The sequence below is a fragment of the Atta cephalotes genome (genome assembly GCF_000143395.1).
Source record: "Atta cephalotes unplaced genomic scaffold scaffold00022, whole genome shotgun sequence".
NCBI lineage: Eukaryota > Metazoa > Arthropoda > Insecta > Hymenoptera > Formicidae > Atta > Atta cephalotes.
In genome coordinates this window covers 1,279,799-1,290,691 of record NW_012130086.1, presented here as the reverse complement: position 1 = coordinate 1,290,691, position 10,893 = coordinate 1,279,799, and the positions used below count along the sequence as shown (strand labels likewise).

Sequence of the window (10,893 nt, the reverse complement as noted above, 5' to 3'; positions counted from 1 at the left end):
AGATGANTACGGAAGAGAGAGAGAGGGAGAGAGAATAATGATAGCTTGAGAAGACTATATAAAGAAAAAGATTGAATTTATAAATACGCTAGCAATCTTGAAAAAAAAAATGCATAACAAAATTATAAATTAATAATAAAAAATTAAATTCTTATGTTAATCGAAATTTACGATAAATATTCGTCATTTAAATCAACAGATATTGAAAAAAAAAATCGCTTACAAATTTTTATCTCAACTGAAATTTGAAGAAAGGTATATAAATTAAAAATTGTGCATTATTTAAACACATTGTTGCAAGTATAGAAATATACTTATTATTTAAAATTCTATAATAAAATTCTTCAAATTGAGATATTAATAACAACGTCACTTCAATGTAAATTCTATTTATTGTTAAATACTAAATGTATTATAATAATCATTACGCTTATTGTATATAAATAAAATAGAAAACGAAATTAGATTTTGTGTATATGTCGAAAAATAGATTTAACGAAATTATAATATTGTTGTGTAACGTGAACTATATCCTAATATTAGATTCAAATATACGTTAACATAAAGCACATTCCGAATACAAGCATCTTCCGAGAACCGAACATGCCCAGTTTTCGAAAATAAGTATAATCTTTGCTGCGTAACGCTTATTTATATACTCTATCCGAAAGCTAGCGTTCTCCAATGAATGCTCGAATTCAATGCCCGCAGCAAGGCATCGCGTTGATTGGCTGGCGCGCGAGTAGTGGGGTTTGATGCCCGCCAAGTCTATATAAATCGCGCATAAATCGCACGCTCGGGCTATTGCGAATATATGACATTCCCATCAATTCGTAGCTGCTACGACCTGCGATACGTTGGTCGCATTGAAAGAACTACAACCTGACTTCTAATCCTGACTTCTCATAGCATGATTCTTCCTTCAAAATCGAATAATCTAACTCCTTCAGAAGATAAAACGAACATCGAATTTAGATAAATCATAAGAAAAACGACTCGGAAGGATCGTTGGAATTTACCAACGAGGTATATAATAATTATTATCTATATTACTAAATTATATTAATACTTTTACACGTGACATTGAATATACGAGAAATATTTCAAGAATCAATCGCTTCTAATTATATCTGTCGTCAAGCATTACAAGGATATTGACGACAAGGTTTACAATGCATTGTACAATAGATCGTCTTTTATTGTAACCGTCACCGCTGCGTTTCGTAATCGAATTCGCGTCACATGCCGTGTAAGACTTGGATGTATTTTATTTTTGTAATTTTGCGCACACGACTTCGGAAAAGTTTATGTGAAGTTTGCATCGGCCGTTTCGAATTTTTAGATCTCAGACAACGGGGGACATGACATGTTGTGCTGTCTCGGCCAACTTCATTATATCAATCGCACGCGTAACCACCGCCGCGCCGCCGTGTAATAAGTGTAATAAGTGTAATTGGAGTTGAAAGCATATAACGGTTATTGACGCGTCGCGCAAGTTTTGTATTCCATTGAATTCGCAGTGCGGGAATCCCAAACGGGATCGTCTGCATGGTTACTGAGCCTTTTGGAGGCTGAAATCCTTGGGTTAAAAAAGAGTGCGGGATCGGGAAGCAAGATGTCGCAAGAGATCGAGGAAAGTCGAAAATTTCCGTGGAAATCGCGATGTGCTTGTTCCATGCGAAAGATTGCGTTTTATCGTCCACTGGCCGTGTGTTTCAGAACATTCGCATCATGATGATTCAGAAAGAGAGGAGAGACACAGGATACAGAATCCATGAGATTCGGCAGCCACTATCGAATATCAATTAAGCACTGGACTGGAAGTCGGATATCCTGTTTGCAACGACGAACGAGAGAAGGTAGGTGCTAAATATTAATGGTGCTAAATATAATTTATTCCTATGGGAAAATTTTTGTTGTATAATAAATTTTTGTTGTATAATAAAATGCAGCTGAAAATAAATGTTGCAATATTCAGAAATAATTTTAGAGCTAAATGAAATTGTTTAGGAACAGGACATAATAATCTTGATGTAGTTGTCAATTTTTATTCTTAAATATAATCGCAGATAGATGTCATGATAAAAAATCTTCTGGTTAAAGAATAACAGTGACAATTTTTGTTTAATTAATTAATTAATTAATTAGAATTACACAAGAAATTATTGTTAATATTATTGAAAATTTTTTTCTTTAATTTTCAATAATATTGCCTTATTAAATTTTCAATAATTTTCAATTATTTTTTAAATATGTTTTTAGATATTAATAAAAAATCTAATTAGAAAATTATATAATGAAGGCTTTTGTAAAATTAATTAATTAATTACTTAGAATTGCATCAGGAATTATTGTCAATATCATTGAAAAAGAATCGTTTTTCTTGCATAGTGATCAACATAAGTAACGCAATTGTCTTTTACGTGAGGAAAAAAATTTTATTGGTAACGTAGGAACGTCCAAATATAAACAGCGTGTATAAAAGTATAAAAAATAAATATTAACAGCGCACACACGCGCCGTTATTTCGTGAGTCTTATGAATAACGAGTCGGGGTCGCAATGTACTCTCAACCACGCAATTGGGAATACGTCGCCCATAGCATAGTCAAGAGTACGATAGTATAGCTACGATAATAACAGTAATAATAATTTTAACAGTAGCAACAGGGAAAATAGGCGAATCGTTCACTTTGAAAAAGATAACACGCTGCTGAGAACGAGATTGCTTTTACGATCTATTTGTATTATCTATTTAGCTGTTTTTACGTGAATCACAGTATTTCTTGTTTACAACCTTTTGATGTTATTAAAAATGTGAACTGTGAAAAAGACGATTTCCGAAAATCTATCGCAGATCGTAAATCGAGATTATATATTATTACGAAATATTACTTCGATTTTTGGGATACGTAGTACACTCTCTTCAAAGTGATCAGTACTTTAATCGCAATAAACAATCGTGATAATTGTGACTGTTATACAACTAATTTTAATTAAAGTTATACACTAATTCGCTATTAATTAATTAAAGCATTTCTAACACACATACCTCTCTCACATACTTATGAATACTTATATCTACTAATTGCATCCCGCGAAAGTTTTCTATGTTCGAAAGAACTAAAACTTGAATCTATAATAGATATACGAGGATAGATTAAATATAAACGAAAAATTGTTTTTCTTATTTATTGAACGAGAATAAAAATATAAAGAAAACAAATTATTTTTCTATATAGTTCTATATAGTTTCCTGCTACATTAATATATTTTTGCTAATGAATATTGGCGATCCCGTTTTCATAAAAATAGATTGTGTGATCGCAGTAATTGCGTACAAATTTCTCTATACTGGCATCGTCTTCGAATGATAATCGCATTGAATCAAATCTTTCTATACGATTATCATTTGTTTGGATTACTGATAGAAGAAACTGCCAAACTGCCTATCCGCTGACAAAAATGTATTAATGGAACAGGGAATTATGTGAAAGAAAAATAATTTGTTTCCTTTATATTTTTATTCTTGTTCAATAAATAATTAAAAAAATGCTCGTTTATATTTGATACTTTCGTATTATATATTTTAGAATTTATCGTTTATTTTCTGAATGAAGCCTCATTCTATTTCCAAAGTGTGATATAAACGGTTTAATCTTTATATACATTATTGCAATTTTGTAAATGCAAAATTCTACAATAATCCTTCTCTATTGATCCTGAGAAAAATCTATCTTTCCCCTTTCTTTATTATAAGCATAATGAAATTATTATTTTGTCTACAACTAACTACGGCATCGGATCGAGATTTCATTATACTCTTAATCGTGTTTATCTTGATATTGGTGTAAACGATACGATCAATTTGACTTGAAATCAAATCCCTTCTAGTCCAGAGGATTGTATGGTATATTCGATCGGGTTTCGTTTCGCCGAAGATTCGTTATAACGGAATCACGCCGATACTCGCCGACGTATCGTGTGTTTACGAATTTCGATTTTGCGCCAGAAGTGTATTCTCTGACGATGAGGAGCCGCGCAGAAGCTCAGTCGTAAATGCGATATTAATTAACGTCTAATTGATATCCCACGATTCGCTGCTCAGGGGAGGATCTATGATGTCTGTCCTCCTTCGTCCTTATCGTTTAATTACTCTCGTGTATAGTTGCTCCGCGGCAAACACTTGCTTGCTTTATTATCTTAAATTATTTTTCTCGACCTCGTTCGCGGGGAAACGCTTCTCATGGCAGTCGATTTGTAATCTACACTAATCATCCTTAATTGACGGAGTCGATAGGCGATTGGGGCCAATCGCATACGATATCACGTGTAAAATTCTCTTAATTCGTATATAATGCCACCGACGACAGACGATGATGATCATTGATTGTGACGAGAAATAAGTGGAAATTTTTCAAAGTTGATGTTTATGTGTGTGTGTATATGTATGTGTGTATACGTGTACATGTGTATATAAGTAGATTCATTAATTATTACTTATTTTTAAATCGCAGTAGCATATAAAAAATACAATAAAAAAGAAACCTCGATAACATTAAATTTACATTTAAACTAAATCGTGATTATTTCGTCTCGGAATGGCAGTGATTGACTGAATCATTTTTTATTCCAATTATATATAATATACTGAAATGTGTTCTGCCTATCAAACTATACATTCCTTAACATCACATATGCAAAACAAACAATACGTTCTCACGAACGTATTGACGATTAACTTTTCACGTGATTCGATTCGCTATTTTCCGCAGGCCGGATTACATTAATTATTGCTCTACAATTAAACAATATATTTTTAAGTTTATATTGTTTGTCAGCTTAAGGAGTCAATTTACGAATGTATCTTTTCTTGTAAGAACCGCTTAATTTTTTTTTCAATCTTTTTTCAATTTTTTAATCAACTTTTTATAACTTGTCTTGGAGAATATTCAAGTTTTTTTTATTTTGACCATATAGCTAATATATCATCTGTGTCATTTCGATATATTATATGAAAAGAATGGTTTTGTTGAAGTCTGACAATTTAACTAGATAAATCTGAAAATTTTGTTGAACGATCAAAATAATTATGTAGAATGCTCAAATTAATTGCTAGGATTAACAAATTTTTTGCAATATCATTTGCATCGTATTTGAGATTTCTACGTAATTTATTTTGATGGTCCCACAAAATTATTTTCAGTTCTAGAGAAATTTTTAGATTTTCAGCAAAATCGTTCTTTCTGCGTACCGTTGCAATAAATCCTTCACACAAGTATTGACTTAGATCTTTTTAGTATCATTAATTATCGTTCTTCTTTCTCTTGTTGTTTCCAGGAAGATATTGATATTAATTTCCAGGAAGATATTGATATTAATTTCCGCAACTTGAAGATCTCATTTAAAATCGTGAAAAATTGATTTAATTTTCCGGAATAATATAAAATTAAATTCTATCTAGAATTATATCGAAACTTCGATCGACGTCACTTCTGTATTATCATCTTTCTTGAGATCAATGTATGATGATGATTTTTCATACAATTTCGTCTCAGAATTCGGTCTCAATGTCCTTCATCTTTCAATAGAAACACAAAAAAACGACTCGTTTTTTTTTCGGAATGACGTCAATGCCTTGACTATACTTGTCATTTCTGTCAATGGCATCAAGTGAGTTAATTCCTCAGCATAACAAGAAAGACACACATATAATCATTCCTGTCACTATATTTGTACAATTGCAACGATGGCGTCCAGAACAGCTGCGCTTCTTTCTCGACCAGTCCTCTTCAACGTCGAACTTGTTGGCGACTTTAATGAAGGGATCGCGAGATCGATTCTCCGCGATCGACTGTCGACCATTAGTAGTGTTGAATCGGGCATCCTTGTCAAAAGGATGAGCCTTTCCAAGGTTTCCTACGCTGGCGCCTGCGCCATCGGCCTGTGGATCGGCACTGAAATCACATAGATGTCCAACTTCTCGTCGGACGTCTTGTCGACGATTTCGTTGTAGTTGACGGAATCGTAAGAAGGTGGAGCGAATAGATGATAAGGCGGCGGCGGGGTCTCCGTAACTCCGGTTGTATTTAACGTCTCAGCACGTTGCGCATAGGGCACTGTCAGAGGTCGACCGCCTCGTCGGCAACACCACTCGGAACAGCTGACGATAAGAAAAAACGCCACCAAGCCGCCAAACGAGCCGATGTACCATACTATCGACCACGGATCCAATGGGTTCTGCATGTCGCTGTTGACTACAACAAAATGTGGACCTGTGAGCGAGGAGCTCGTTAATAATCAGAAATGTCTTGATTTCGCAAACTACGCTCATGCGAATCACAGGGATGCAATTAGAGTGGCATTCATGTAAAGCAGCTTCAAATGACATGGCCAATGTATACTACTTTAACTTTAATTTACGCACATTCGCAAATATTAGCATATATTCGTATGGATAATTATGTATGTCATGTGTATGTGTATAATATTTGCTAATGTTGGCATACATTGATCATGTTGTCTGAAGTTGGCTTAATGAGTATCATAAAATGATATATTCATGCAAAAATTAAAAGAAAAAAAATTAAGAAAGAATTCTCTTTACGTAATATGAATTATTTCAAATATTTTAAAATTTAAATATTTAAGTATTATTGAAAAATTCTTCTCTCTTAGAGAAGATCAAACATTCTATAATGGAATTACGAGAAGGTATTTTTGACATATTGTTCATGTCAAAGTAGAAAGAAATATATTTGAGTTACAAAAGAGTAACAAAAGAATTACAAAAGATGTTTTTATTTGCGATCCACGTTACTCTTTGTTGTCTACTTTAAGATGCCATTCTCGATGGAAATACGAGACGATGAACGTCGCATCTAAAATTAGTTTGATGCTTCGTCGCTAAAGTACTAGTAGAATCAAAAGCGTTATCAAGAACATTATCTATTTTTCAAATTTACATTTACATATTGTTTGTTATCATACTACATATGATAACAAACAATATTTGCAAATGTAAATTATCATACGTTATCATACGTAGTTTGTTATCTTTTTTTGCTAGATATATATAAGAAGATCAAAGAAACCAAGAGATAATATAAAAAAATTCATGTTGATTTCATGTTTAAAGTTCACGCGATGCATATTTTCTATTCCCGATATTCTCGCGATATGGAAAGTTTCCTGCACTCTTTTTTCCGATTGATGACGTGTGTGTACAAAACGCACATTCTCGATTACTAATAATGCATGATGTGTACAATGTGAACTCAGAAAGGCGATGCAAATGAAGATATACTACTACATATTTGCATAAATCCTTGGCGCATGCGGCGCCGAGAATTGTGCTTTGCAAGTGATTTTAACGGGATGCATGAGAACTTGATTTCAAGTATTAGTTTTGTATCACCTTATGCACTAAGTGATAAGACCGATTTTTTACACTATGCGATTATTATTATCATTATTATGGATATATAATTTTTTATAGTATATTGTGCTCTGTAAATACACAGTGCAATAATATTGAAAATATCACATAAAATACAACTTTAACGTATATTACACGTTTTTATTTTTTACATGATATTTTCGATATGTACTGTGTTCAATTGTACTGTGAATCATAGTCCATTATCATTATCGTATTTAATTTAATGTAGCTAAATGTCCGAAAAATTACATCAAATTTTTTATTACTTTATTTTCGATTATTATTACATTAGTTTCTACTTTTAAACATTTTATCCTCTACTGGTATTTTATAGTTCCGATTAATGAAGTCGTATCTCTCGATTTTGTTTGTGCAGAGAATTAAATTAGCATCGAGTCATAAAAACGAAATGTTATGTCGCGCTTGGCAGATAAACTTGAATTTGACAATTTGTTAGGAAATATTATAAAGGTTAAGAATGTAACGCGATATTGACGGATCAAAGTAACATTTTACAGTGATAATTTTCGTTATTATCGATGCAAATATTTCACGAAACGCTGAAGGTTGCGATTTGAATAATGAATATAATTACTATGCTTTTAATAATTTTTTTTACCTTCGCGCAAGATTTGATATTAATGCAAAATGCAGAACGGATGTAAAAAAAATATATCAATGTTTTTCGATATATTTGATGTCAAAATATGCATACCAAAATATTATATTCGAATGTGATGCACGAAAACGTGATCTCGAATTGTAACGGGAAATACGCTATGATTCGTGGTGACACGAGAATGGTGCGCGATACTATTACTATGAAGTCACTCTCGTGCACCAGTAAATATGATTCATGTTCTTACCACTCTCTTCCGTGTCTCTTTCTTTCTCCGTGTTCTCCTCTTTCCCCCCGAATGCAATCACGTAGACTGTACCGCCGTCGACGTCGTCGTCGTCGTCGTCGTTGGATTTCGAGTCGACCGAGTGACGATTGTCGCTTACACTATGAGTTGCTTTATTGCTCTCCATTCGCCTTTCAGCACCGATGTAACTCGACACTGTATGAGCTACGAAAAATTATGATCACTTAATTAATTGCACTTAACTTAATGCGCGTGAATGCATATGTTATGCTTTCTGAATATTTCTTGCGTTATTTCGTCTTTTAAGATAAATTTATAAACATTATTTCTAATACTTGATGCAATAATTACTTCTAAACGTTCAAGTTACAACAATTTAAGTAAAATATGATTATTACAATCCAATATTGAAATATTAATATTTTATTTAAATTATGTATATTTATTGAAAGTTATTACTATAAGTTTATAAAAAAAAAAAATTCTTTTAGAAAAACGAAGAAGAAGAAAGTAAAAGAGAAAAAGATAGGGAAAGGAAGGAGTCATAAATAGATGTAAAATACTATTTTTTTTCTCCTTCCTATCCTATCTTTTTCTTTTTAATTTTTCTAAAGAATTTTCTATCTTTTTCTAAAAGAATTGTTCTAAAAGAGTGTTGAAACATAGTACAGATTTTTGTCGTTATCTAGCAGTTCTAGCACATTGCATTCTCCAGCAAAATGTAACTGCACGCGTATATCATATGATGCAAAATCTCAGGGCTAAAGATGTTAACACCGAATAAACAACTCCGCCTGTCGCTCGTTAACCTGCATCAAGGTACTTCATGTGCCGTTTATTACGAGGCGTAGGTCGTGAAGTCAATATATGTTGAAGAAGATGTCGTCTGCAGCTTCGATTGCGTTGTCGGCGCCAGTTTTATTCCGTTTTGTTAGCAAATGCGTATCTTTTATCGCGAATACGAATGATAGCGGGAGAACAGATTCGCAAAAACAGATGTATCTGATAATTAACGAGTCAGCGATATCGCTGGTTATATTGTTTGAAAAATTGTCTCGGAGTAATGAACATTAAGTTGGTGATTTTGTAGACGAGAACTTCTCATAGCAAGTTTAATGTCAGCCGAGAGACACATATAGAGTTTGACTATCGAACAAATTCGATTGGTATAATAAAGATCTTCTATCTCCACGCAATCTTCTAAATGGTTCCTTTTCTTAAGTAACAAGATAGTGCGCAATGTATGGCTAGCATGTTCGAGAGCCATTTCTGTCTATCGGGATTAAATAGTTAACTTCGTTCGGCAAGTTAAATTCATTCTTAAGGAGTCATGTTAGTATTAATTACCATGAAGTATCTTCATGGTAATCAATTATATATGAACGATTCTGAAGGAAAGTTTCGCGAGTTCATAAAAGTCGACAATTACAAATCTTAAACTTTTATTCTATTTATATAATAGCACTCGTTTTTTTTAAACATATAAAAAAGTAATTGTAAATAAAAAATGATTTAATGAAGTCTTAATAGTTTTGCTATAATTTAATTTGTGTTTATGCCAATAATTAAATAGTTTTATTATTATTATCTTTTTTAATAAATAAATAAAACAGTTTTCTCCGTTTTTCTATTGAATTGTACATATGAAGAACGTTTTACAGCCGCTTTGTGCTATTTTTAGCTTATTGTTAGGCCTTACAAAGTAGTGAAGCGTGAAATCGATCGAAGCTCGGGCTTTCCTTTTAAAGAGAAAGAGGAAGAGAAAGAGAGAAGAGAGGAAGAAAGAATACCGATATTGTTACAATTTCTTAAAGCGAGGCGTGGCTAATGTCTTTTAGTTCTTCCAGAATCTCATGTCTCTACTCTGACATGATTATCCATAACATCCGCTACTTACAATTAACAACATCAACTAGATTTTGCTTCGATTTTATGGACAAAGTTATCTGTATAATGTGTGACGAATAACATTTATTATAAGAGTTGCTTTCATCCAAGTTGCAAATCCAATTTAATATATTATAGTGTGCTATAATTGTGTGACTATTTAATATACTTATATTTTAATATAATTTTCTAATTGGCTATGAATATTTTGGCAGATTAAGATACGTGTTAATTTCATTATACAAACGTTCGAGTCAATAATACATCAAGTTTATGTATATTAAATATTTATAATCAAAAGGATGAAAAATATCATTCTGATAAATAATTCTTTTTATAATTTTAAATTTAATTTCTTTTCATTAATAATTCATTAATAACATACTGAATATTAAGAGAGAGCATTAAATAAGAATTTGATAGATCAGATTAAAAATTTCTCAAAATCAGATAAATTTCATCTTTACGTTTATATATAAATTGACATATATTTTCAAAGATATACAAGAGATTTATATAATGCTATCGGAGATGACACGTATCTGTAAATATGTTCGTTTTTCGTCTGTTGATTTATATAGGTCGTCATCGAAGGTTGCGTGTAATTAAAGACGAAGTCACGAGAGAGAGAGAGAGAGAGAGAGAGAGAGAGAGAGAGAGAGAGAGAGAGAGAGAGAGAGAAGAGAAGAAGAAGAAGAAG

The 10,893-nt window shown here is 32.3% G+C and overlaps 1 protein-coding gene across 1 annotated transcript in view; it reads right to left on the bottom strand.

Moving 5' to 3' along the window:
- Nucleotides 1-5,918: 5,918 nt before the first annotated feature.
- LOC105619508 overlaps nucleotides 5,919-10,893 on the bottom strand; it is a 15,139-nt gene continuing 10,164 nt past the window's right edge. Inside the window, exons 2-3 of the mRNA XM_012201026.1 lie at nucleotides 8,307-8,510; nucleotides 5,919-6,274 (exon numbers count right to left, since the gene is read on the bottom strand). Coding sequence (XP_012056416.1) covers nucleotides 5,919-6,274; nucleotides 8,307-8,510 — 560 coding nt within the window. The remainder of the gene's footprint in view (nucleotides 6,275-8,306; nucleotides 8,511-10,893) is intronic.